Source organism: Spermophilus citellus, assembly GCF_964194105.1.
Source record: "Spermophilus citellus genome assembly, chromosome: 17".
NCBI classification, from domain to species: Eukaryota; Metazoa; Chordata; class Mammalia; order Rodentia; family Sciuridae; genus Spermophilus; species Spermophilus citellus.
Genome location: NC_138199.1, coordinates 64,531,065 through 64,558,865, shown reverse-complemented (window position 1 = coordinate 64,558,865; position 27,801 = coordinate 64,531,065). Strand labels below are relative to the sequence as shown.

At 36.8% G+C, this 27,801-nt stretch overlaps 1 protein-coding gene across 2 annotated transcripts; it reads left to right on the top strand.

Moving 5' to 3' along the window:
- The first annotated feature begins 336 nt into the window (after nucleotides 1-336).
- On the top strand, nucleotides 337-27,801 carry NOL11 (nucleolar protein 11). Of its 2 annotated transcripts, XM_081271028.1 has the most exons (18): nucleotides 337-519; nucleotides 2,125-2,238; nucleotides 2,361-2,417; nucleotides 3,844-3,992; nucleotides 5,472-5,529; nucleotides 6,400-6,544; nucleotides 9,317-9,505; nucleotides 15,354-15,430; nucleotides 17,524-17,647; nucleotides 19,090-19,178; nucleotides 19,331-19,405; nucleotides 20,821-21,005; nucleotides 21,116-21,241; nucleotides 21,850-22,080; nucleotides 22,751-22,829; nucleotides 23,282-23,374; nucleotides 26,886-26,993; nucleotides 27,379-27,801. In XM_081271028.1, the coding sequence occupies exons 1-18, from the start codon at nucleotides 379-381 to the stop codon at nucleotides 27,493-27,495; spliced, it is 2,157 nt and encodes a 718-aa protein (XP_081127154.1). In that variant the 5' UTR covers nucleotides 337-378; the 3' UTR covers nucleotides 27,496-27,801. The 2 variants fall into 2 exon arrangements, with proteins under 2 accessions (XP_081127154.1, XP_081127155.1); XM_081271029.1 differs by lacking the exons at nucleotides 337-519; nucleotides 2,125-2,238; nucleotides 2,361-2,417; nucleotides 3,844-3,992 and adding an exon at nucleotides 4,616-4,752.

Below are 27,801 nucleotides of genomic sequence, written 5' to 3'. Positions count from 1 at the left end.
TATTAAGAGTTCACTTAAGAGTTTTCTTTCTTAATCTAGTTTATTCGCGTTCAGCCACTTTCTAAACTCCTCCTGTCTTCACAAGCACACTGGCGCACAGCTGATTCAATACCCAATAGGCAAGACTACCCGCGCCTAGAGCACATCCGGGACCCGAGGGGGCGTGCCCCCGGGGGCGGGCCCAGGCGCAAAGCCCAGGCCCCGCCCACCTGGCGTCATTCGGCTCGGAACTCCGGTTTGGCCCGCTAGGGGTCGCAGACCGCGCGAGCCGATTTCAGGTTTTGGTGAGCGCCCGCCCCTTTATCCCCTTTCGGTGTCGCGAGAGAAAGCGCGAGGCCTGCCGGGAGGGATGCGCGGCCGTCCTTAGGTTTGACCAAAATGGCAGCCCTGGAAGAAGAATTCACGTTGTCCGTGGGAGCCCTGGGCGCCGGGCCCAATGGAGTCCTAGGTGTGGAGCCGAGCGACAAAACTGACCAGTTTCTAGTGACGGACAGCAGCAGGACCGTCATCCTGTATAAGGTGAGGGCGACAGGAGCGCCCCGGCTGCTGTCTCGCCCTTTCTGAGCAGGAAGCCTTAAGTTCGGGTTTCTCGGCTTCAAAAAAGATTGGGAAGCGCGGGAGCAGAGACCCGGTCAGCCTGCCTGGGACCCCGAGCGAGGTCTAGAATCTGGCTGGACTGGGTTTTTTGGCAGAGAAAGGCATAATTTCCGAGTTGCTGGTGGCGGAGCGTCTCAGTGCACGTGGACACGGGGAAAGGAAAGGAACCTGTGTTTTCCCTGCGAGTCTCCCGGAGGTGTCCCGGCTAAGATTCCCTCCTGGGGAGCCTGTCACCCTGCTGCCCGCAGAGGGGTCCTGGGGCGATTGGGCGTCAGATGAGGACATTGACAGGCTGGGACACGAATTAGGCCTGTGTCTGTCCACTTCATCCCCATTCCTTGGGATGAGGGGTTCTTTGGCCATTGAAGAGGCCTAGCTTTCTTGGTAGCCTGGTAAGAATCTTAATTTCGAGTAGTTTGTATGTGGGCAACTGGTTCACGCTACTGATCCCAGAGAAGAGTCCCAGGAAGTCGCAGGTCCCACCCCCTTTTTTCCCTGATTGGCAGCACACCTAACCTTGGTTTGGGTGGTTTATAGAAAGTAGTTGTTTTTATGTAGGCTGCTGAACATAATTTTCCCTGTCATTTAAAAGTTAGCTGTCTGCTGTGAAGTTTGGGGATAGGGTGACAACAATTCCCTGTACTGCTTGTTTAGACATTTGGTTACTCTATTGGTCTTTAACTCAACTGTCCAGTGAATTTGTATTGGCTGGTCGTAATTGAATGGACCTGATTCTAGTGATCCCTGCTTAATTTAAGATGTCCCTGTTTAGACCCATAGTGAAATAAAATTTTAAACGTAAATGTTAATTAGTATTAATTAGCAGTGTTAATGTACTTTATTTTTCACTTTAGTAATGTAGTTATTTTATGTTTTCATTTAATTTTTAATCGTGGTAAAAGACAAAATTTATCATCTCACCTGGCAGGGTGATGCATGCCTGTAGTCCCTGGGACTAGGGAGGCTGAAGCAGAAGGATTGAAAGTTCAAGGCCTGTCTGAACAATGTAGCAAGGCCTTAAGCAAAGTGAGACCCTGTCTCAAAAAATAAAAAGGGCTGGGGATGTACCTCACTGGTAAAAGTGTCCGCGAGTTCAATCCACAGTACCAAAAAAACAAAACAAACTCTGTACCTATAATAATTTTATCCCTCCATTTATTATACCAGCCTCTGGCAACCATAATTCCTCTGTCTTTATCAGTTATCATTAGATACTTCATATGAGTGAAATCTTACAGTATTTGTCTGTGACTGCTTATTTTTTTATCTTAAGAAATTTGTCAGGGGCTGGGGATATGGCTCAAGTGGTAGCATGCTGGCCTAGCACATGTGAGGCACTGGGTTTGATTCTCAGCACCACATAAAAATAAAGATATTGTGTCCATCGGAAAAAAAAAACCTAAATAAATATTTTTTAAAAAGAAATTTGTCAAATATTGTCATTACAATGGCTTATTTTTTGAAAGTCTAATTGTTTTTAATGTCTGAAAAATAACTTCTTGAATATTATTTTTAATCTTTCATTAGGTTTCAGATCAGAAACCCTTGGGCAGCTGGTCAGTGAAACAAGGTCAAGTTATAACATGTCCAGCTGTGTGCAACTTTCAGACTGGCGAGTATATTGTTGTACATGATAATAAGGTGAGTTCAAAAACTTGCATATAATAATATATACAACACAAGTCAAATATTGATATACTATTTGTGGTTATTATATGTAAATAGAGAATGGGATACTTTTTAACTGTATGCTTTGATTTAAGGTTTTGAGAATATGGAATAATGAAGATGTAAACCTGGATAAAGTATTTAAAGCCACAGTAAGTCTTTGGATTTTCCAAAATATTTACTTAGCTTATTGGTGACATAGAATCTTCATAATATAGTTTATGTTATTTATATTAATGCCTCTGAGAAAGTAAGTCTAAGGTTGCAATTGGTTTTTCATTTTTGTTATCTATGTTTTGATAACATACTGCAACTCATGTTATAAGTTAGAAAATATAAACTTTATTATCCCATGGGATTGATAATTTAATTCATGAGTGATTATACTTATTTCCCTGAGTTTGGATGTTTGGGGTGTGTCTTTCATGAAAACAAGTAAACTTCCTGTGTCCTTTCTTAGAATAGATAGAATAGACCTTTAATAGTGACCTGTAAAAAAAAAAAAAACACGACTAGAGGGCTGGGGTTGTGGCTCTGAGGTAGTGCACTCACCTAGCATGTGTGAGGTACTGGATTTTATCCTCAGCACCACATAAAATAAAATAAACATATTGTGTCTATCTGTAACTAAAAAATAAATAAATATTTTTTTAAAACGACTATATATGTATCTTTTATACCAATGAATTAAAGTATGTTAAATTAAGTTTTCTTACTGATAAAATGAGGCTTTCAAATGAGATTGATCTCAAAACTTCCTTCCAATTCTAAAAGTTTAATATAAATATAATTGACAGTTTTTTAGAGTGGCTTACAATAGGGCTACTTAAGATGTAATGCCTTTGTTGCCTTGACCTTAAAACTTCTGTTCAGCTAGTTGTGCTGTCCCCTGACTCTACTTTTTCCTTTTACTTTGCACTAAAATGATTTTGAGTTTTACTCAGTGGGTCTTTTTTACCTAATATATGGATATTAAATTTTCTTGGGGTTTCGGGCTATAGTCATAATTGGAGCATCAGTCTTTAACACCAAACTGTGTTTGTATCTTCTTTCACCTTTGGTTTTGGTAGACTCAGATTTTAGTCCAACGTCCTGTATTCATAATGGGTAAGCCAAAAATGATTACAAATGGTTACTTATGGAAGAGAGAAGGTGATGGAGTAGAAAAAAATAAGAGCATAGCGGGCTGGGTTGTGACTCAGTGCCAGAGCGCTTGCCTTGCACATGCGAGGCACTGGGTTCGATCCTCAGCACCAAATAAAAATAAAGGTCCATCAATAACTAAAAATAAATAAATAAATAAATAAATTTTTAAAAAATGAGTGAACAAAATGAAGATATTGCATCCGTCTGTAATATTAATAAAATAAAAAATATTAAGAAAGAATAAGAGCAGAGAAATTAGACTTCGGATTGTGTGTTTGAATAGACTTGATATGAGAATTATACATAGTCATAAAACAAAATTAAATCAAAATGAAAACCGGTAGCTTAAGAATAATAATAATGTTTTATCCTACTACATCAGGTGTAAATTGCTTTAGAATAAAAATTGAAATGTTCTTGATGTTTTTCTAGTTGTCAGCTGAGGTATATAGGATACACTCAATACAAGGGACAGAACCAGTAGTGCAGTTCAAAGAAGGTGCCGTTCGTGGTTTAGAGGCCTTGCTTGCAGAGCCCCAACAGAAAATTGAAACTGTTATCTCTGATGGAGAAGTGATTAAGTAAGTTATACTTAAAAATGAATTTTTTTACCAAAATGGAAATGCATTGAGCATTTTTTTTATTACATTCTTTGCCATGTTCAAAAAGCATTTTTGGTTATAAACATAATAAAAGTAACCTAGGGCTGTGGTTAGAGCTCATTGGTAGAGCACTTGCCTAGTATGCACTAAGCTTTGGGTTTGGTCCTCAGCACCACAAAAGGGAAAAAAAAAAATTTATAAGATACTGACCAAACTAACTTCCCCAAAATCCTCTAGCATGATAGATGATTGAGGAAACCATAGTCATATGCATCCAGTTCTAATGACAAGAGAACTTGGATAGTCAGTTATTTGAATATGAAATGAATAATCCCCAAAGACCAAAATCTTTTTGCTTTGTATTCCTTGACTTCCAGGTTATAACCTTTTCCTCTGGAGGAAAGTACAGCTTCTTAAGTGAAGTCATGATAGTGCTCTTTTATTTTTTTTGAATTTTTTTTTCACTTTTTTTTATTGGTGCATTCTAGTTTTATGTAATGATGGAATTCGTTGCTACATACTCATACATGCACACGATAGTGCTTTAAGACCTCTGCTTTCCCAGATTCTGGAATAAAACTGGAAAAATGACTCGCCCAAGTGATAGAAGGACATTTCTTGATTTCACATCTCTCTGATCCTCATTATTTCATCACATTTCCTGTTCAGTTGACTTGCTGCTTTTCCAGGTCCACCTGGTGGAAACTAAATTTCTACTCAAAGCAAAGACTTTTTCTTAGTAAGTGAACAATGACCAGCTTGATTTTTAGACTGCATGCCTTTGAGGTGTGAGCATCTGTGTTTGGGGAAGATCTTTGGGTACCACGGACTACCTAGCCATCTTTGGTTATGAGCCCTATTTAGCTTCCCTGTGGCTTAGTTCCCTCTGTTACTTGAAAAAGACAAATAACATCCATCCTAATGTTTTCCTCAGAACACTAGTCCCAAAAGTAATTCTGAAGAAAAGGGGATGGGGGAAGTTGATTTAAGTTTGGAAAGTCCTCCATACTGTCATCTCTTTCTTGAAACTTTACAATTCACATTGTCACTTGGGGGCCAGGTATGGTGGCACACCTGTCATTCAGCAATTCAGGAGACTGAGGAGGATTACAAATTTGAGACTCAGCTACTTTTAATGAGTCCCTAAGCAACTTGGCGAGACCCTGTCTTAACATAAAATAAATTAAAAAGGGCTGGGGAAGTAGCTCAAAGGAAGAGTGGCCCTGGGTTCTGTTCCCAGTACAAAAAAAAAAAAAAAAAAAAAAGATTGTCTTCTGGGAAGTTCAGCCTGCATTTAATCCAGAGATGCATTTGACAGAAATGTATATTTATGACCTGTGATACATATTTTGAATTCTTTGCCTTTCTGACTCCAAAAGATAATAAAATAATAGATATTTTCTTAAATTTTATGCATAATATGTTTTAACTGATTATTTTATTTTGTAATTTTTTTAGGTGGGCAAAGTTTTTCATGGTATTTAGGCATCCTGCTTTAATTTTTATTACTGAAAAAGTAAGTGACATCTTTAGTTTTTGTCCATTGTGTGAACTTCTTAAAGTCACCTATATTATTTTTAAAACTAAAATGATAGCTCAGTGATTCTCTCAGAAGATTCTTAAATATTTTCAATCTTTTTAAACACTAAAAAGTATACTAGCTGGGCGTGGTGTTGCACACCTGCAATCCCAATTATGGGGAAGGCTGAGCAGGCATATTGCACATTCAAGACCAGTCTGAGCAACTTAGACCCCTGTCTCAAAAAAGGCTGGGATATAGCTCAGTGATAGAGCTCTGCTCAGCTAAATCTCCAGTACCAAAATATATATATATATTCATACACACACACACACACGTTAGAATTATTTCCATACTTATTTAATGTACTACACTAATATAATTAATTTAATTGGACAGGAAATTTCTAAGTATTCATTAAAGTCATTAGAATGGAGTAACAGCCAGACTTTGTGGCGAGTGCCTGTAATCTCAGCATCTCTGGAGGCTGAGGCAAGAGTATCGCAAAGCCAGCCTCAATAACTTTAATTTGTCTCAAAATTAAAAAAGGGACTGGGCAAACTGGGCGCCGCTGCCGTGGTGTACACCTGTAATCCCAGCAACTCAGGAGGCTAAAGCAGGAGAATCCAGAGTTCAAAGCCAGCCTTAACAAAAGCAAGGCACTAAGCAACTCAGTGAGACCCTGTCTCTAAATAAAATACAAAATAGGGCTGGGGATGTGGCTCAGTGGTTGAGTGCCCCTGAGTTCAGTTCCCACCCCTCCACCCCACCCCCCAAAAAATGGAGCAACAACTTGTAATTTTAATATTTAAATATAGTTGGTTGAAATAGAAATATTTGTAAAATAACATTTCCCTTTCATTGCAGCATGGAAGTTATTTTGCTTATGTACAAATGTTCAACTCACGAAACTTAAGCAAATACACACTTTTACTTGGACCAGAAGAAAAATGTATTACTCTGAATTTTACTGCATACGTGGATCGGAAATTCATCTCTTTGATGTCAATAAGTGAGTTTTCCTTAAACTTGTAGCAATTGTAGATAGAAGGATATCATAGGTTAGTGTATAGTTTTCAATCTTGAAGTTTTCTTTTATGGCACTTCCCTTTTCGTGCTTCATTAACAGCATTTATTCCTCTTTGTTTTGCACTTGGCTATATTTGTCCATGCATTAGATTAGTTGGTGCTGTGTTCTGAGTGGTATTGAAGTACTTCAGGTAGAGCACAGTTTGCTAATATTGTTTCTATAACTTTTATGCCTTAAAATTTATCATAAGCAATGTATAATGATATGATACCTATAATGAAAAGAAAAAAAAACCCTCCTTTTATTCTTATAATAGGCCCAGGTTTTTTAATAGAGAAATTAGTGGATCATATAGTATCTTTGTGGCATTGAATGGTCTATTACTCTCTTCCAGCCATCAGATTCAGTGTGCCTTTCTTTGAATTGACTGAGACAGGTGGATCAGAAGGAGACTTAACAGAGAAGCCTTGGCCTATGTCTTTTTCAAAGATTTTTATAATACCTTGGAATCTACTTCTATGTGATGGTCTGAAGTATAACCATAGTCTTTTTTTTTTTTTTTTTTTGAGAGAGAGAGAGAGAGAGAATTTTTAATATTTATTTTTTTTTAGTTCTCGGCGGACACAACATCTTTTGTTGGTATGTGGTGCTGAGGATCGAACCCGGGCCGCATGCATGCCAGGCGAGTGCGCTACCGCTTGAGCCACATCCCCAGCCCATAACAGAGAGAGAGAGAATTTTTTAATTTTTTTTTTTTTTTTTTTTTTTTTTTTTTTTTTTTTAGTTTTTGGCGGACACAACATCTTTGTATGTGGTGCTGAGGATCGAACCCGGGCCGCACGCATGCCAGGCGCTACCACTTGAGCCACATCCCCAGCCCATAACCATAGTCTTACGCCTCTAGGGCGAAAAGGGAAAACCCTTTTGTGGTTGTGGTGTTCTCTCAAGTCCTTGCTGGCTTCTTTTCAAGTTGTTTTCCAAAGGTGATGGTGCTAGGGAGAGCAATATTTCAGAAACATCCATATTATAATTGAATTTATTTGTTTGTTTACTAATTTTTTTTTGGTTCCTGGGATTGAAACTAGGTGTGCTTCACCACTGAGCCTATCATATCCCCAGCCCTTTTTTGTTTTGTTTTGAGACAGGGTCTTGCTAAGTTGCTTAGGGCCTCACTGAGTTGCTAAGGCTGACCTCAAATTTGTGATCCTCCTGCTGCAGCTTCCCAAGTTGCTGGGATTACAGACGTGTGCCTCCATACCTGGCTGCAATTTTAAATCTTTATGAAGTTTTTCAATGCCACATATGTTTTCACTAGGTATTTAAAAGGTTCTCTTCAAGCCAGATGTGGTAACTCATGCCTGTAATCCCAGCTATTAGGGAGGCTGAGGCAGAAGGATTGCAAGTTTCAGGCCAGCCCAGGCAACTTAGCAAGAACTTGTCTCAAAATGTAAAAAGGCTGGGGATTTAGCTTAGTTGTAGAATGTCACTGAGTTCATTCCCAGTACCATACAAAAGACACTCTTTATTCATCATTTCTAGGTCATTGGAATGCACTTAATGTTTTAGTTTAATGAACATTGAAGGAAAGAAGTCTGAACCAAAGAGTTATATGAATCTATAAGCTAGAACCATGTGAAATTGCCAAAATTCGAACTGACCCTTGAATCATATGTATGAAATATGATATGTCAAGAGCTTTGTAATGTTTTGAACAACTAATAATAATAATTAAAAAAAAAAAGAACTGGGGCTGGGGATGTGGCTCAAGCTGTAGCGCGCTCGCCTGGCATGCGTGCGGCCCGGGTTCGATCCTCGGCACCACATACAAACAAAGATGTTGTGTCTGCCGAAAACTAAAAGATAAATATTAAAAATTCTCTCTCCCTCTTTAAAAAAAAAAAAAAAAGAACTGACCTACAAAAAACAGCAATTTCATATAGCTTTAAGGGTACTTGAGTAACAGAAACTCTAATTTGTGCTGGGGTTGTGGCTCAGTGTTAGAATGCTTGCCTAGCATGTGCGAGGTGCTGGGTTCGATCCTCAGCACCACATAAAAATAATGAAATAAATATTAAATTAAAAAAAAAACTAGATCTCAATATTCTTTTTTTTTTTTTCTTTTTTAAGTATTTATTTTTAGGTGGATACAATATCTTTATTTTATGTGGTGCTGAGGAACCACAGTGCTTCACACGTGCTAGAAGAGCACTCTACCACTTGAGCCACAACCCCAGCCCCTCAATTAATATTCTGATGGTGGGGCACTGGCTTCAATTCTCAGGACCAAAAAAAAAAATCATTTTTCCTAATCAGGGATATCTCTTATTGACTAGATTGTCTTTATTCCTGGTAGACCTCTCCCCATATTTTAAATTATTACATGTGTTTTCAGATTTGTTTTGTTTTTTAGTTGGACATAATACTTTTATTTTATTATTTATTTTTATGTGGTGATGAAGATGGAACGCAGGGCCTTGCATGTGCTAGGCATGTGCCTTACCGCTGAGCCCTATTTTCAGTTTTTATTTCTTCATTATTATAACATTATAATATTATTTACTGTGATTTTTTATTATTATTATTACTGATACCCCTCTCCCCATTTGAAGGTTGTAGTTATTTTTTAAGGGAAAGCACAGAATGATGGATTATTTATCAAATTGTTAAAATGTTAGGAACAACCTAGTACATTAAATTATAACAGATAAAGAACTATCCTTTACCCTATGAACCTCTAATACTTGTTTCCAACAGGTTCTGATGGATGTATATATGAAAGCTTGATACCAATATATCCAAGTGACACAGAAAAAAATCAGAGGGTAGTTAAATCACAGTTGCTTAAAGCTGTTGTGTCTGATAATTCTCGAAGTGGTATTGCACTCATTGTCCTGGATCGAGATCACATAGCAGTCCTCGGACCTCCAATGCCAGCTTCTAAGGGTAACTAAACTCCAATCAGATAAGAAGTTCTTTGCCTTTTTTCTTCAAATTTATTATACCTTTTAGTCTTCCTGTTCTTTTTAATTTCTTTATTACCACACTAATTCGTTTTCTTTATCACCATACTCAAGTTATTTGTGTGTAACTTTCTAATTCTTGAATAAGCCTTTGATTTCATCCTGCATTGATTAATCTTTCTAAAACACTTGTTTGTGTTACTCTCTTGCTCATACTATGATGTCTTAAAGAAGTAAAATGACAGTCCATCAGCCTATAGGCATTTGAAACCCTGGAAAGCTTTGCAGTAACAGATTGAATTCTTAGTGACATTTCACAGCATGGAAATCCAGTGGACTTGGACAATGTGCATCTTGGGGATTACTGGTATGCTTTTCATCTCCGGAACTTTTTTTTTTTTTTTTTTTTTTTTTTTTTTTAGTTGTAGGTGGACACAATATCTTTATTTTGTTTTATTTTACATGGTGCTGATGATCAAACCCAGTGCCTCATGCATGCTAGGCGAGCACTCTACCTCTGAGCCACCACCCCAGCCCTGATCTCTGGAACTTCTAAGCAGGACTGTCATCTCATCTCTTCACCCTCCAGTCTTCTGTCCATCTATTATGTGTAACACAGTTGCTCCTTGTCAGTGCAAGACTGAGGGACTCCCAGCTTGTGTTCTAAAATTCAGAATTTGGGTTAACATCAGGTCTCTCCATAATGTAGACCCCATCTGCTTTTTCCTGCCTTGTCTTCTAATTTCTGGACAAGAATCCTCTTCTTTATTCAGGCCATCCTCATCTATGTACTTTGTTCTTGTGTTCCCTTTATTAAGATGGGAGCTACACACAGGGCTGGGTGTGTAGCTTAGTGGTAGACCCTAGCCTGTTCAAGTTCAGTCCCCAGTGCTGCCAAAAAAAAAAAAAAAAAATTAAATTGGTTTAATAGGAGCTACTAGTTTTAGTGAAACTATCATATGTTGAAAATTTTATATGCATTGTCTCATTATTTTTATCATTTATTTCTCCAAAAACCCTATGAGAGAAAGTACAGGTATCCCTATTTTACAAATAAGGAAATTGAGGTGTTTAGTAACTAAGTACTAGAACTAGGATTCATCCTAAGCAAGGTAGTTCTGTTATGCCATGTGCCCTACCACTCTCTTTAAGTCCTGATTTTTTTTTTTTTTTTGGTAGATGGGCACAATACCTTTATTTTATTTGTTTTTTGTGTGATGCCGAGAATTGAATCCAGTGCTCCATCCTCCCTCTTTCTTGTTCTTCCTCTACCTACCTCCCCAAGCCTCCTCCCTCAAAAATCAGTAATCAATACTAGAGTTTTCTATGTCTCTTTCCAGAGGTTTGGTGGATTTTTGTTTTTGTGTGTGGGGGGTGGTTTGGTACCAGGGATTGAACTCAGGGGCATTCAACCACTGAACCACATCCCTATCCCTATTTTGTATTTTATTTAGAGACGGGGTCTCACTGAGTTGCTTAGCACCTCACCTTTGCTGAGGATGGCTTTGAACTCGCAATTCTGTGTCTCAGCCTCCCGAGCTGCTGGGTTTACAGGCACACACCACCACACCTGGCTGATGGGGTTTTTTTGTTGTTGTTATTGTTCTTTCTTATATATGTACAAGCTAATACTACTATTTATAAAGGTATTTTCCCTTTTTTTAGACAAATGGCAACATGCCATATATACTGTTGTATACTTTATTAACTTATTACATATATTTTAGAGATCCCCATATCACCACTTATTTTAGCTTCCTTGGCCTGTCCAACCAGCTGCATAATATTTCATTGAATAGATATCTTGCAGTGTATTTTCCTTCTAGCTCAACATTAATCATTCACTTTTTTTTCTTTTTGAAGTTAAAAGTCACATAACATAAAATGATCATTTTTAAATGAATAATTCAGTGTCATTTAGTAGATTGATTTTGTTGTTATGCTTCCCCTCATGTTATACAGCTCCCATCTCTGTTAGTTTTAAGACATTTTCATCATCCTAAAAAGAAACCAGACTAGTGGGCACAGTGCCACATGCAGGCACTGCTCAGGAAATTGAGGCAGGAGGATCACAAGTTCGAAGCCAGCCTGGGCAATTTAGAGAGATCCTTTCCCAAAAGTAGAAAGAACTATAGGTGTAACTTGGTGGTAGGTGTCACTGGATTCAATCCCTTGTACCGTGCCCAAAAAAAAAAAAAATCTATACCCATTAAGCAGTTGCTTCCCATTCTAGGATCATATAGTAACTTTTATGCTATTTCCACTTTTGGGTTATTGTGATAATGGAATAAACATGTATGTACAGGTATATTTGAGTACCAGTTTTTAATTCTTTGGGGTATATACTTAACAATGGAATTGCTGCGTCATATGATGATTCAGTGTTTAACTCTTTGAAGAACCACTGAATTCCACAGTAATTAAATCATTTTACATCCCCACCAGTATTATACAAGTGTTCTTTCCAATTTTTCTACATCTTCAGCAATATTTGCTATTTTTCATAATAGTCATCATAGTGGTTGTAGAAAGTGGTACTCATTATGCTTTTGATCTTAAACATTTTTTCCATATGCTTGTTGGTGATTTATACGTCTTTTTGGAGAAATACCTATTTAAGTCCTTTTTCTGTTTTTTTTAATTGGGTAATTTGTCTTTTTGTTCATTTGTAAGAGTTCTTTATATATAATGCCCCTTATCAAGACATGTGATTTCCAAGTACTTTTTTTCCGTTCTGTAGATTGTTTTTTTACTTACTTTCTTGATAATGTCCTTTGCAGCACTAATGTTTCTAATTTTTATGAAATCCAATTTATCTATATTTTTCTTTTGTTGCATGTTATTTTGTTGTCATATCTAAGAATACATTGTCAAATCCAAGGTCATGAAGATTAACCCAGTTTTTTCTTCTGAGTTTTATGATTTTTAGTTTTTTGGGTTTTTTTTTTTGTTGTTGTTGTTTTGTTTTGTTTTTGTACTGGGGATTGAATTCAGGGGTACTCAACCACTGAGCCACATCTCTAGCCCTATTTTGTATTTTATTTAGAGACAGGGTCTCACTGAGTTGCTTAGCAGCTCACCTTTGCTGAGTCTGGCTTTGAACCCACGATCCTTCTGCCTCAACCTCCCAAGCCACTGGGATTACAGATATGCTTCATCGAGCCCCGCAGTGATTTTAGCTTTTATATTTGTTATTGATCCGTTTTCAGTTAATTTTTGTGTACAGCATGAACTAAGAGTTCAACTTCATTCCTGTGCATGAGGTTATTAATCAGCCATCCCAGCATCATTTGAATGGTCTTGGCACCCTTTTTGAAAAATCTTTTGGCTATAGATGACTGTTCTATTCAGTACTGTTTATGCAAGTTTACAATAAATCTTTTTTTTTTTTTTTTTTTTCCTTTTTGGTAGTGGGGATTGAACTCAGAGACACTCACCCACTGAGCCACATTCCTAGCCCTGTTTTTGTATTTTATTTGGAGAAGGGTCTCACTGAGTTCTTAGCGCCTCGCTTTTTGCTGAGGCTGGCTTTGAACTCTCTATCCTCCTGCCTCAGCCTCCCAAGCCCCGAGGATTACAGGCATTTGCCATTGTGCCCAGCCTACAGTAAGTCTTTTTTTTTTTTTTTTTTAATTTTTTAATTTTTTTTAGTTTTAAGTGGACACAATATCTTTAATTTACATTTATGTGGTGCTGAGGATCAAACTCAGTGCCTCAAGCATGCTAGGTGAGCACTCTACCACTGAGCCACAACCCCAGCCCCCTAGTAAATCTTAAGATCAGAAAATATGAGTTCTCCAACTTCATTCTTTTTAAGGATTGTTTTAGCTACTTTTACATTTTGTTTTGTTTTGTGTTGTATTTTTTCCCCCTTTCTTTCAGGATTGTTTGGCTGGCAGTTCCCTATGAGTTTCAGGATTGGTTTTCCCAGTTCTTTCTTTTTTTCTTTTTTTTTCCACACTGGGATTGGAGCTGTATTTCAAGCTGCTAGGCTAATGCTGTGCCACTGAGCTACATCCCTGGACCTTTTTGTTTTCATTTTGAGAGTCTCACTAAATTGCCCAGGCTGGCCTCAAATTTATGATCCTACCTCAGCTTCTTGAGTAGTTGGGATTATAGATTCCACCTGGTTTGGCTTTTCCATTTCTGCAAAAAAAATAGACAGTTATAATTTTGATAGGTATTAAATTGAATCTGTAGATTGCTTTGTGCAGTATTATCATCTTAGCAACGTTAAGTCTTCCAGTTCATAAACACAGGATGTCTGTCCAGCTGTCTATGTTTTCCTTATCTTTCACCTCCTTAGCTAAATTTTTTATTTTGGATATTAATGTAAATGGAATCCTTTTTTTGGGGTGGCACTAGAATTCAAACCTCATGCTAATTAAGCAAGCACTTTTATATCCCCAACCCCTTGACGTTTTCATTTTTAAATTTTTCACTTCTATTGTACAGAAACACAACTGAAGTTTGTGTGTTGATCTTCTACCTTAAAATTTGCAGAATGCGTTTATTAATACTAGTCTTTGTGTGTATCCGGGTATAGTTTTTGGCATTTTTTACTATACAGGATCATGTCAACTGTAAATATTAATAAGTTTGCTTCATTTGAAATTTGGATGCTTTTTTCTTTTTAATTAACCCATGGAACTTCTACTACAGGATTGAGTAGCATAGGCAAAGGGGAGTCCTTGTCTTGTTCCATATCTTAAAGAGAAAGTCTTCAGTCTTTGACCGTTGAGTATGATGATAGCCATGGATATTTTACAAATACCTGTTATCTTATTGTTGAAATCCCTTTCTATTTCTAGTTTTCTGAGTGTTTTTATTATGAAAGAGTATTGGATTATCAGATGCATTTTTTTGCACACTGACATGATCATGTGGTTTTTTCCTCTGTTGTACTAATGTGGTATACTACCCTTGTTGATTTTATTATGTTGAACCCACCTTGCATCCCTGAAATAAACCTCATTTGGTCATAAATTTTACCATGTTGTCAAATTCATTTTATTGGTATTTTGTTGAAATTTTTTTTGTATCCAAACTCATAAGGGATATTAATCTGTAGTTTTTTTGTGTAGTGTCTTTGGCTTTAGTTTCCGGGTAATATGGGTTAGGAGTGAGGAGGGTTATGAGTGAGGAGGTGTTTCCTCTTTTGTATTTTGAGAGTTTGGTGTTAATTCTTTAAATGTTTGATAGGATTCATCAATGAAACCATCTGATCCTTGTCTTTGTTTTTTATTGTTGTTGTTGTTGTTTGTTTTGTTTTGTTTTTTGTATTAGAGATTCAACTGAGGGGCTCTTAACCACTGAGCCACATTCCCAGCCCCTGTATTATTATTATTATTTTTTAAGGGTCTCGCTGAGTCGTTTGGGGTCTCTCTGAGTTGCTGAAACTAGCTTTGAACTCATAATCCTCAGCCTCTGAAGCTACTGGGCTTATAGGCATGCACACTGTCTTGGGCTTTTTTTTTTTTTTTTTTTTTTTTTTTTGTAACAGATTTATAACCAACCATTAAGACCTGCGTTCTTCAGAGCTCATCCTTCTTTTTGGTCCACTTAAGTTTCTGTGGGAGTCACTCTTTTTTGTGGTGCTAAGGATTGAACCCAGATCCTTGTGCATGCTAGGCAAGCACTCTACCAACTAAGCTATATCCCCAGCCTGGCAATCACTCTTTATTACCCACTTGCATACTTAATAAAACAAAACTTGTATACTTATCTATGACTCCTTAACAAAATTAACTACTCATGATTACCTTACCTTGCCCTAGTATATTCTCTATTTACACTCTGACTATATCTAGTTTATATGTCTTATTTTATAGACTGCCTCTCCATATGGAACATAAAATTTCAAACCCTGCAGACTTCAAAAGAATTACCACAAGGGACCAGTGGTCAAGTAAGTTTTTCACAAGGACTTTTTCAAATTTACTTATTTTTGTATCTGACAAATATTCTGGAAGGGAAGAGATCTCTTTAGATCTAAAATATATTTAAATTAAATTTATTTTCTGCCTGAAGGGTTATGTTTTATTTGGCTGTTGTTTTAATAGTTTTTATATGTTCATCATTTTTATTTTTATTTTTTTATACATATATTTATTTTTATGTGGTGCTGAGGATCAAACTCAGGCCTCACATGTGTGAGGTGAGTGCTATACCGTGGAGCCACAACCCCAGCCCTTGTTCATCATATATTTTTTTAACATTTATTTTTTAGTTGTAGTTGGACACAATACCTTTATTTCACTTATGTATTTTTATATGGTGCTGAGGATCGAACCCAGGGTCTCGCACGTACAAGGCGCGTGCTCTACTGCTGAGCCACAACCTCAGCCCCTGTTCATCATTTTTAAGATTCAATTATAGCTACTAATACATCAAAGGAAATGAATTAGCTAGTTAATACAATAACTTCTGTTTTTAGCTACTCTTTTTTTTTTTTTTTTTTTAATTTTGAACTACACCTGAAGTTGTTATTTTCCTAAGAAATTCGTCTTTTAGGTTATATGGTAAATGTTGTCATGGAATTAAAGTTGACCAGACTTCCTGAAACAAGGTCCTTGTCTATTTTGTATTCTGTTGTACTTTCTATACTTACCAAAGGTAATGAATAAATATTATTTAGAAAGTATATGTTCACATGCAAACAAAATATTTAGAGCAACAAGATATTATTGGTAATTTTAACAAAATTAACTACTTGCAATTCCACCATTCTAACAAATTTGTTTCATTTCTGTCAAATTTTTTTGTTCATGTACCTATCTTAAAATTGAAGTCATAAGAGATGGGTCTTAGCTCACTGGTAGAATGCTTACATCACATGTGTGAGGCACTGGGTTTGATTCTCAGCACTACATATAAATAAATGAGTGAAATAAAGATCCATCAACAACCAAAAAAACTTTGTGTGTGTGTGGTACTGGGGATTGAACCCAGGGCATTGTGCATTCAAGGCAAGCACTCTACCAACTGAGCTATATCCCCAGCTCTACAACCAAAAAAACTTTTTTAAAAATTGAAATCATAAGATACAAAGTGGGGCTGGGGATGTGGCTCAAGCGGTAGCACGCTCGCCTGGCATGCGTGCGGCCCGGGTTCCATCCTCAGCAGTACATACAAACAAACGTTGTGTCCGCCAAAAACTAAAAAATAAATATTAAAAATTCTCTCTCTCTCTCTCTCTCTCAAAAAAAAATATTTAAAAAAAAGATATAAAGTGTTCAATTCTATCTTTCACTTAATACATTATTACATTTTGTTACAGTAACCTTGGAAATTATCGTATTAATAAATATTTAATAGTGACTATTAATTTTGAACAATTCAGTTATTTGTTTGTTTTGCAGTACTAGGGATTGAACATGGGGTACTCTGTCACTGAGCTACATCCCCAGCCCTTTTTGTTTTGAAACAGGGTCTCACTATTGCTGAGGGTGGTCACCAACTTGCAATGCTTCCCAAGTTTCTAGAATTATAGAAATGCATCACCACAGCCAGCTCAGTTATTTTAAATGTATATGTTCGTCTGATTTAAAAATACCATTTAGGGCTGAGGTAGTGGTTTAGTGGCAGAGCGCTTGCCTCACAGATGTGAGGCCCTGGGTTCAATCCTAAGTACCACATAAAAATAAAATAAATATATTGTGTCCATGTGTAACTAAAAAAAATAAAATACCATCTAAAGGCTGGTATTGTGGCTCAACAGTAGAGCACTCGCCTTGCATGGGCAAGACCCTGGTTCGATGCTCAGCACTACATAAAAATAAAGGCATTGTGTTGTGTCCATCTACACCAAAAAAAAATAAATATTTAAAAAAAATAAGCACAATATGTCACTTAAAAAAATACCATCTAAAACGTTTATTGTCTTTGCCTTGTGTTTTACTGAGATAATTTATAAGTAAGATAATGTAATAGGTTATAAGGCTTTATTGAGTTAGATATTAGAACAAAATTTGCTTATAGTTTTGATTACTGTTTTTGCAGCTCTGGTATTATGGTGAAAATTTGTTTATGCTACATGGAAAAGTTCTAACTGTGATTCCATATAAGTGTGAAGTATCATCATTAGCTGGTGCTCTTGGAAAACTCAAGCATAGTCAAGATGCAGGTAAAAACTTACTTATATGTGTGTGTGTGTACACATTTTATTAATAAAAACATCTTATTAACTCCCATTTTCATATGTAGATATCCATAACTTCTTATTGACTGAGTTTATTCTTTTTATATGTGTATATGATACCTGGGTATTGAACCCAGGGTCTCAAACTTACTAGGTCAGTGCTGTGCCACTGAGCTATATCCCCAGTACACATAGCCTGTTTTCTTTCTTTTCTTTTTAAGTTATAGATGGATGCAATACCTTTGTTTTATTTATTTATTTTTATGTGGTACTGAAGATTGAACCTAGTGCCTCACACATGCTAGGTAAGCGCTCTACCACTGAGCTACAACTCCAGCCTCCATACAGCTTATTTTTAATGTTGCAATTTGCTGCTGTTCATTGAAACTTCCTTGACCAAGGCAGCTACTGTGGGAATGGTCCACATTGCAAGTACTGCTACAGACTCGAGAGACATACTCTCTCTCTCTCTTTTTTTTTTTTTTTTTTTTTTTGTACTAGGGAATGAACCCAGGGGCACTTAACCACTGAGCCACATCTCCAGCCCATCCGTCCTTCCCTCCTTCCTTCCTTCCTTTCTTCCTTCCTTCATTTATTTTTTAAATATTTTATTCAGAGACAGGGTCTCACTAAGTTGCTTAGGGCCTTGCTAGATTCTGAGGCTGACTTTGAACTCATGATCGTCCTGCCTTAACCTCCCACTCCTCTGGGATTATCGCATGCACCCACCATGCCTAGCTGACACACTTTTTAATGCCAATGTTTTTCTGACTTTTAGAGCCTGTGGGAGAGGAAATATTCCTCACAGTAATACCATTTCACTCCCTTGTTTATTTTCAGCCATCAGCCTCATCTGGTAGCTTAATGTTGCTAGTGTAGGCATATACCCTTTAAGTATACTATACTTTACTGATTTGAGATTGTTAGTAGAATTACATGGACTTCAAAACTTCTCTCTGTCTCTCTCTCTCTTTTTTTTTTTTTTTTTTTTTTTTGGCACCAGGATTGATATTTTATTTTTTATTTATTTATTTATTTTAGTTGTAGAAGGACAAAATATCTTTATTTTATTTACGTATTTTTATGTGGTGTTGAAGATCGAACCCAATGCCTCATACGTGCGAGGCAAGTACTCTGCCACTGAGCCACAATCCCAGCCCCTCCCCAGTCTTTTTTTATTTTTTATTTTGAGATAGTTCTCACTGAGTTGCTTAAAGACTTGCTAAGTTGCTGAGGCTGACTTTGAACTTGCAATCCTCCCATCTCAACCTCCCAAGTCTCTGGGATTACAGGCATGTGCCACTGTGCCTGGCTGAAAAACCTCTCTTAAATTGCACAAGTGGTTGTTGTTTAGTGTTCTTTGGTTGGTTGGATGAATAACTGTAGGTGAAAATATTGTTGAAATTTTATATTTTATGTTTTCTTAGGCACTCACACCATACCCCATTTTGTTAACTGGGAAACATCTCAGGGATATGGACTTGGATCACAGAACTCAGAGCAGTCACGGAGAATTGTAAGTTTAGTTATAGAAAGAAAAATGTTAAGGAAAACAGATAATCTTCACATACTTTATTTCAAAGCTAAAATAAAGCCACTATTCCCTATAACAGAGCTTATTTTTGACACTGTGTGATTGAGATCCTAATCAGTTTACTTAATTTCCAGTTAAGGAGGAAAAAACTTGAAGTGAGTTTACAGCCAGAAGTTCCAGTATCAGAACAACTTCTATCAACCATCAAGGTAAATAAAAAATACTGGAAATATGAAAAATCAACCCAAATAGTTTAAAAAAAAATTCCATCTACTCTTCATTCCACCTCTTTTTTTACACTTCTGTGGTATTGTGATCCTCCTGCCTCATCCTCTCAAGTTGCTGGGATTATAGGTGTGTGGCACCACACCACCCATTTTTTTTCTTTTGAGAAATGTCTGTTTAGTTCTTTTGCTCATTTATTGATTGGGTTATTTATTTTTGTTGTTGTTTCGTTTGTTTGAGGTAAGTTTTTTGAGTTCTTTATATATTCTGGATATTAATCCCCTGTTGGAGGAATAGCTTTCTATGATTTTCTTCCATTCTTTAGGTTTTTCTTTATGTTCTTGTTTCCTTTGCTCTAAAGAAGCTTCTTGATTTGATGCTGTCCCACTTACTGATTGTTTCTTTTCTTTTTTTTTTTAATTTCTTGAGCTTTAGGTGTCTCGTTATGGAAGTTGGTGCCTATACCAATATGATGGAGTGTTTTTGGTTTTGTTCTTTGGTACCAGGGATTGAACCCAAGGCTAAACACTGAACCACGTCCCTAGCCCTTTTTATTTTTTATTTTGAAACAGTTTTGCTATGTTGCTTAGGCTGGGTTTGAACTTACAGTCATTCTGCCTCAGCCATACCTATCCATTCTACCATTTTTATTAAACATTTTTATAGCTATAGCTAAATTTGTTATTATATCTTAAGGTTGAGAGAGTTGATTGAAAGCTTTCTTATTTGCCTCTTCACTATCATCTTATTACATTAGTGTTATAGTATTGTCTTCATGAGTTTCTCATTGAACTTTTTATTGATTGTTCATAATTTAGCCTTATAAAGATTTAGATTTCTAAACCCTTGAATTTTTTTTTGGTACCAGGGATTGAATTCAGGGGCACTCAATTACTGAGCCACATCTCAGCCCTATTTTATATTTTATTGAGAGGGTCTCACTAGTTGCTTAGTGCCTCATCATTGCTGAGGCTGGCTTTGAATTTGCAATCCTCTTGTCTCAGCCTTCCTAATCACTGGGATTACAGGCATGTGCCATTGTGACTGGCTCTTTGCAGCTTTTTGTAGTAAATTGTAGTGTCAGTTCTTTTCATAGGAATGCATGAATACTGTTGGTGATTTGAAAAAAAATGTTTTGCTAGGAAATTTTAAGTTCAGGGCTGGGGATGTGGCTCAAGCGGTAGCGCGCTCGCCTGGCATGCGTGCGGCCCAGGTTCAATCCTCAGCACCACATACAAACAATGATGTTGTGTCCGCCAAAAACTGAAAAATAAATATTAAAATTCTCTCTCTTCTCTCTCTCTCTCTCTCTCTCTTAAAAAAAAAAAAAAAGAAATTTTAAGTTCAGAGCGATATTTGTTATTGTGCAAGACCAAACTCTTCAATTCTGCCCTTTCAGAAAGATTCAGAAAAACACATTGAAGTAGAACTACGTAAATTTTTGGCTGCCAAGTGGACACCTGACTTTCATACACAAATTGGGGACATAGTAACAGGACTTCTGGGAAGATGTAAAGCAGAACCATCATTTTATCCCAGGAACTGTCTCATACAGCTTATCCAAACACACACACTTTCCTACAGGTAGGTATTGATATACACTTTATATGTATTACTCTTTTAACTTTGTTTTTTATAATTGAGATTTTTCTTAACATATAAAAATTATTTTAATTCTTTTTTTTTTTTCTTAGCTTATGTTCTGGCTTAATGGAAATCGCCTTAGAAAAAACAGATGTACAGATGTTACAACTTTGTCTGCACCAGTTTCCTGATATTCCTGAGTCAGTCACCTGCGCTTGCTTAAAAATTTTCTTGAGGTAAGTTAAGATCTAGTGGTCTTTTTCTTCAGTACATTTTAAATCTCTTACATTATTTGGTTTCTAAGACTTGGAATCCTTAGGAAATTAATTTGCTAACCAGGTGTGGTGACACATGCTATAATCCTAGCAGCTTAGCAGGCTAAGACAGGAAGATCATATGTTCAAGGCCAGCCTCAGCAATTTAGTGAGGCCTTAAGCTGCCTAGAGAGACTTTATCTCAAAAATAAAGCCCATCGTGGTAGTTCACGCCTTTAATCCCAGTTTTGGGAAACTGAGGCAGGAAGATCACAAATTTGAGGTGCTACCCTCAGCAACTTAGCAAGACCCCAAACAACTTAGTAAGACCCTGACTCACAGTAAAAAATAAGATCCTGAGGATATAGCTCAGTTGGTGGTAGAGTACTTGCCTCACATGCACAAGGCCTTTGGTTCAATCCCCACACCACACACACACAAAAAAAAAGTAAAAAAAAAAAAAAAGGGCTGAGGATATAGCCCTACATTTGTAGGTTCAATCCCCGGTACCAAAAAAAGAAAGAAAATGAATTTTCTTCCAAATGTTCAAGTAATGATAAGAATTAACCTCTTGCTTTCAATTAACATAGCATTGGTGATGACAGTCTTCAAGAAATTAATATCAATATGGAGTCAGTTTTTGATTATAGTGATACCGAACAAGATGAGAAAATGAAAGAGCAACCTGAAATTCTTCAAAATGGCTTTAGTCCTGAAAATGGTAACTGCGGTAACTTTAATCAAAAGGTAAATGAAAAGCCTCAGAATGCAGCAGAGGAGACCACCTCATGCCCTGTAACGCCAAAAAGAGCAGCTCTATTGTATCCTTTGAAACAAGTTTCCCTTACACAATCTCTTTCTAGGGATACAGTCGTAAGCCACCTAAGCAACTTAGTGAGACCCTGTCTCAAAATAGTTTTAAAAGGGCTAGGGATAAAACTCTCCGAGGTTCAATCCTCAGTAATGTAAAGCGGGGGGTGGGGACAAGAAACCATACTGAATTAGAAGCTCTATCAGTTCTAAAAACTAATATTTATATTAATGAAGTATTCCAAATGATCTCTAAACTAGGAGAATGTTTGGTGGTGAATCTTTTCTAGATTAGATAAGTAATATTTTTGTATAAATTTAAGAAGGGAATTGCTTGAATTTATACTCTTTTATTATTCACGTGATTTTATTTTTATTTTTTATTTATTTTTCTTTTTTTTATTGATTATTTAAAGCATTACATAGCTCATGATATATCATCTTTCATACATTTGACTCAAATTGTGTTTTGAACTCCCATTTTCACCCCAAATACAGATTGCAGAATCACATCTGTTACATATTCACATTTTTACATAATGCCATATTAGTGACTGTTGTATTCTGCTACCTTTCCTATCCCCTACTATCCCCCCTCCCCTCCCCTCCCATCTTCCCTCTCTACCTCAATTTATACTCTTTATTTGTTGAAGTAAGATGCTTTCCTTTAGTCCTAAGTAGAAATGCAATTCTTCATTCAGCATATAGTGAGGTATTTCTTCTGCCTCACTTGAAGGACATCCCTGCACAGCATATCACTGTAAGTACATACAAGTCCCATAGAATTTTATTTCTGGTTTCAGTTGTTTTGCTTAACTTTGCCCAGCAGTTAGGACATTCTAAAGGTTATCAAATTATTTCATGGTGAAAGAATTGTGCCTAGGGAATAGAGTGATTTGGGGGTGATAGGCCTTGGCATTTTATTTGTACCAAGCCTGAAAAATCACATTAAGCCATCTAAGTTATAAATGAGTCTAAGAAGAATTCTCTTGTTCTCTGCCTGTTATTTATAAACAAAATAAACCCATTGGTCCTAAACTAAATGAGTTCCTCAGTGATGTCAGGGATATTATTTTATTTACTTTTTGGCCCCAGATATCTAGTTTATTTGTGTGATATATGATTTGATTGGACAGCCTCTGAAAATTCTTTACGTCTATAGAAAATTTTTTACCAAGGTGGTAACTTGCCTTTTTTTTCTTTTCTACCCAGCTATTTCTCCAGTATTTGTATTTCCTTTATTTGAAGTGTAGTGAAAATGCTACCATGACGCTTCCTGGAATACACCCGCCAACCCTAAGCCAGGTCAGATAACTTTTTATTTTTTCAGACAGGTTGTATGCAGTCTCAGCCTCTGGAAATCAGTAACTGATTTTTCCTTGTCTCCAAGATTAGGGAGACTATTGTATCTCTTTCTTCACCATATACAGAGACCACTGGAGTTGGAGTAGGAACTCTGAATTTTCTTTGTTGGGTTCTTTGTGGATTTTTAGATCCACAATTCTATACACAAATTTATCTTAATTTCCTGATTTTTACTTATGAGACTCTCCAGTCATTTTCTTACTGCTAGACATCGTGGTACATATCTGTAACTCAGGAAGCTAAGTCAGCAGGATCACAAGTGTGAGACAGTCTTAGCAACTTTTGAAACACTGTCTCAGAATAAAAAATAAAAAGGGCTAGCAATGCATTCATTCATGCAGGTTCAATCCTCAGTACTGCCAAATGTGTGAGAGAGAGTGTGTGTGTGTGTATTATATATATTTATATATTTTCAAATGTATGTATGTGAATGTGTACATATATTCCTTCATGTCTGGAAATATTTTTTAAATACTTCTGATTATTTATTTTTTTTATTTTTGCAGTGCTAGGGATTGAACCTAGGTCCTTGTGCATGTTGGGCAAATACTCTACCTCTGACTCCAACCTGGCCCAAGAACTTTCTTTTATTCTTGGAGTAGACTCAGACACATTTCTCTCATTTTGTCAGTGCCCAGTTACCTTTGCAGAGTTGTGACAATGTGACAATTGCCACTCCTACTATCACGGTTCTTATCCTTATTTTTCACATTCTTACTGATACCTAGTATTGTCAAACTTTTTATTCTTTGCCAACCAGAAAGTTAACAAAATATTACCTTATTTTTAATTTGCATTTCTTTGATAATGGAAGAGATACACTATTATACTTATTATCCATTTATATTTCTTTTTATGAAAAGGACTTGCTGAGTCAGGCTCTTTGTGCATATTTATGTTGCATTTCTAATCTTTTTTATTTAATTTGTATATTAAAGTATTTAGTATTTAGCCTTTTCCTGTCAGATACATTATAAACCTTTTTTCCCCATCATTTATTCTTTTACTCTTTTTAGCAAAATTTTTGACATAGAAGAGTTTTTAATTTTTATGTTGTTAAAAAGTACTAAACTTGCCAGGCCCAGTGATGCAAGCCTGTAATCCCAGCAACTTGGGGGGCTGGGGCAGGAGAATCCCAAGTTCAAGGCCAAAGTCAGCAAAAGTGAGGCACTAAGCAACTCCCTGTCTCTAAATAAAATACAAAATAGGACTGGGGATGTGGTTCAGTAGTTGAGTGTCCCTGAGTTGAATCAATCCCTGGTAATCCTCCCCACCCCCAAAAAAAGTACTAAGCTTTTCCTTTAATAGGGCTCATGTGATATGTAAAGGCCTTCCCACAGTAATAGTATAGTCATCTTGTTTTCTTAGTACATTCATTGTTTTATTTTATTTATTTGGTTTTTTGTTTGTTTTGGGTACTAGGAATTGAACCCAGGGGTGCTCAACCACTGAGCCACATTCCTCAGCCCTTTTTTAAAATTTTTATTTCAAGCAGGGCCTTGATAAGTTGTTGAGGGTGGCTTTGAACTTGTGGTCCTCCTGCCTCAGTCTCCTTAGCTGCTAGGGTTATAGGCATGCACCACTGCAACTGACATAGTATTTATTTAGTGTAAAAGGTTTTTTAGGGATCAAACTCCCTCTCCACAAATGAATAACCAGTTTCCTTAATGTTGTTGTTGTTGTAGTTGTTGTTTAATTAGATGCTGATGAACCTTTATTTTATTCATTTATTTGTATGCAGTGCTGAGAATTAAACCCAGTGCCTCACACATGCTAGGCAAGTGTTCTACCACTAAGCTACAACCCCAGCCCTTCCTTAATGCTTTTTTATGACAGTGATTTCTGTATGTTAACTATACCATTTGAGGATGTACAATTACACAGGATATTTTTATTAAGTTTTTTTTTTTTTTTTTTTTTTTTTTTTTTAGAGAGAGTGAGAGAGGGGAGAGAGAGAGAATTTTTAATATTTATTTTTTAGTTCTCGGCGGACACAACATCCTTGTTTGCATGTGGTGCTGAGGATCGAACCCGGGCTGCACGCATGCCAGGCGAGCACGCTACCGCTTGAGCCACATCCCCAGCCCTTTATTAAGTTTTATTTTAGTTCATAGTAGCTCATCTGTGCTACCCAGTATCCCATGCTTTCCAAATAGAAGTTGAAGGGCTGGAGATGTAGCTTGGTGGTAGAGTGTTTTCCTACCTTGTGAAAGTTCTTCATTCTAGCCACAAAACACAAACAAACAAGAATTTTTGACTACAGATAATTTCTTAAAAGTAAACTTAAGGCCTGGGAGTGTAGCCCAGTGGTAGATTGCTTGACTAGTATGTACAAGACCCTGTTTCAGTCTCCCACACTACCTTAAAAAAGAAGAAAGTGAACTTACGTTTGTTTTAATAACTTACGTTTGTTTGTTTAACTCTCCCTTGGATAAAATATCACTCTAGCTTTCCTGTTAAAATTTATCCTTGGGCTGGGGATATATCTCAGTTGGTAGAGTTCTTGCCTCACATGCACAAGGCCCTGAGTTCTAATCCCCAGCACCACAAAAAAAATTATCCTTGCTGGGCACAGTGGCTCATGCCTATAATCCCAGTGGCTCAGGAGGCTGAGACAGGAGGATTGAGAGTTCAGAGCCAGCCTCAACAATGGCAAGGTGCTAAGCAACTCAGTGAGAATCTGTCTCTAAATAAAATACAAAATAGGGCTACAGATGTGGCTCAGTAGTTGAGTGTCCCCAAGTTCAATCCCTATACCAAAAAAATTTATCCTAAGCCAGGCCTAGTAGTGCAGGGAAGACCGCCTCAGCAACTTAGGAACACCCTATCCCAAATAACAGCCCCATGAAAAAGATTCAGTTATGCTCGTAGCAAAGTAGAAAGTGTAAATGCATAAAATAAAGCCCTTTTGTGTTTCTTCAAGTTCCTCCATCTGCAAATCAAAATTGTCAGATTTTGGGGGCTGGGGATGTGGCTCAAGCGGTAGCGTGCTCCCCTGGCATGCGTGCGGCCCGCGTTTGATCCTCAACACCACATACAAACAAAGATGTTGTGTCTGCCGAAAACTAAAAAATAAATATTAAAAAAATTCTCTCTCTCTGGGCTGGGGATGTGGCTCAAGCGGTAGCGTGCTCGCCTGGCATGCGTGCGGCCCGGGTTCGATCCTCAGCACCACATACCAACAAAGATGTTGTGTCCACCGAGAACTAAAAAATAAATATTAAAAATTCTCTCTCTCTCTCTCTCTCTCTCTCTCTCTCTCTCTCTCTCTCTCTCCTCTCTCACTCTCTCTAAAAAAAGAAAAATTCTCTCTCTCTCTCTCTTTTAAAAAAAAATTGTCAGATTTTTGTAAAAGAATATTTTTTGTAACTAATTGGTAAAATTATGGATTTATTACATGAATTAAAATTAAATTTATAATCTTAAGTTTCCTTTTTCTATTTATCTTCAGATCATGGATTGGATATGTCTACTTCTGGATGCTAACTTTACTGTTGTGGTAATGATACCAGAAGCAAAAAGGCTACTGATAAATCTTTATAAGTTTGTGAAATCTCAGGTTTGTGACTTTTTTTTTTTTTTTAATTTTTTGTAGTTGTAGATGGACAGAATGCCTTTATTTTATTTGTATATGATGCTAAGGATCAAATCCAGTGCCTTGCACATGCTAGGCAAGCACTCTGCTACTGAGCTACGGTCCCAGCCCCCAGGTTTGTGACTTTTTTATATGTACTAATTCTATTTGTACTTCTATTACAATTTGCTCTTCAAATTTGTTCATGGAGTAGCTTGGATTATGTATAACATGTTCAAGGTCCTAGATTCGCTCTCCAGCACCCCCCAAAAATTTTTTTACCAGTGAAAAATTCATTAATAATCATAGAAGACTTGCTTATTTATGTAGAAGTTATTGTAAAAATTACTCTGGAATTTCTTTTCTTTAGATAAGTGTTTATTCCGAACTCAACAAGATCGAAGTCAGTTTTCGAGAGCTACAGAAGTTAAATCAAGAAAAGAATAATAGAGGATTATATTCAATTGAAGTTCTGGAACTCTTCTGATATTAGCAGTTTTCCTTCATAGGCGTTTTATGTGAACTCTTCCTAATCATCCAGGCAACAAATGTTTTTTTTTGTTGTTGTTGTTTTGGTTTGGTTTTTTTGGCGATCATCTCTCAGTGTCGAGAGAAAAGTGTCAGTGAGTATCTGGATGATCACGTATTGCTCCTTGGCAAGACTGCAGGTTTCACATGAACCTACTCTAGATTGTGGACAATGCTGGGGAGAGGGTCTGAAATTTTTTAAAATATGTGACCTATCTGATTTTAAGTAAACTTATTTGTGTATTGATAAAAGTCTAATTTCTTA

What these genes read in the sequence shown, in the direction of transcription:
- NOL11 (XM_081271028.1), top strand. Translation starts at nt 379, where the DNA reads ATGGCAGCCCTGGAAGAAGAATTCACGTTGTCCGTGGGAGCCCTGGGC. An exon ending in TAATTTTTATTACTGAAAAA is followed by an intron (nt 5,530 to 6,399) that starts GTAAGTGACATC and finishes CTTTCATTGCAG; the next exon opens with CATGGAAGTTATTTTGCTTA. An exon ending in ACCCGCCAACCCTAAGCCAG is followed by an intron (nt 23,375 to 26,885) that starts GTCAGATAACTT and finishes ATTTATCTTCAG; the next exon opens with ATCATGGATTGGATATGTCT.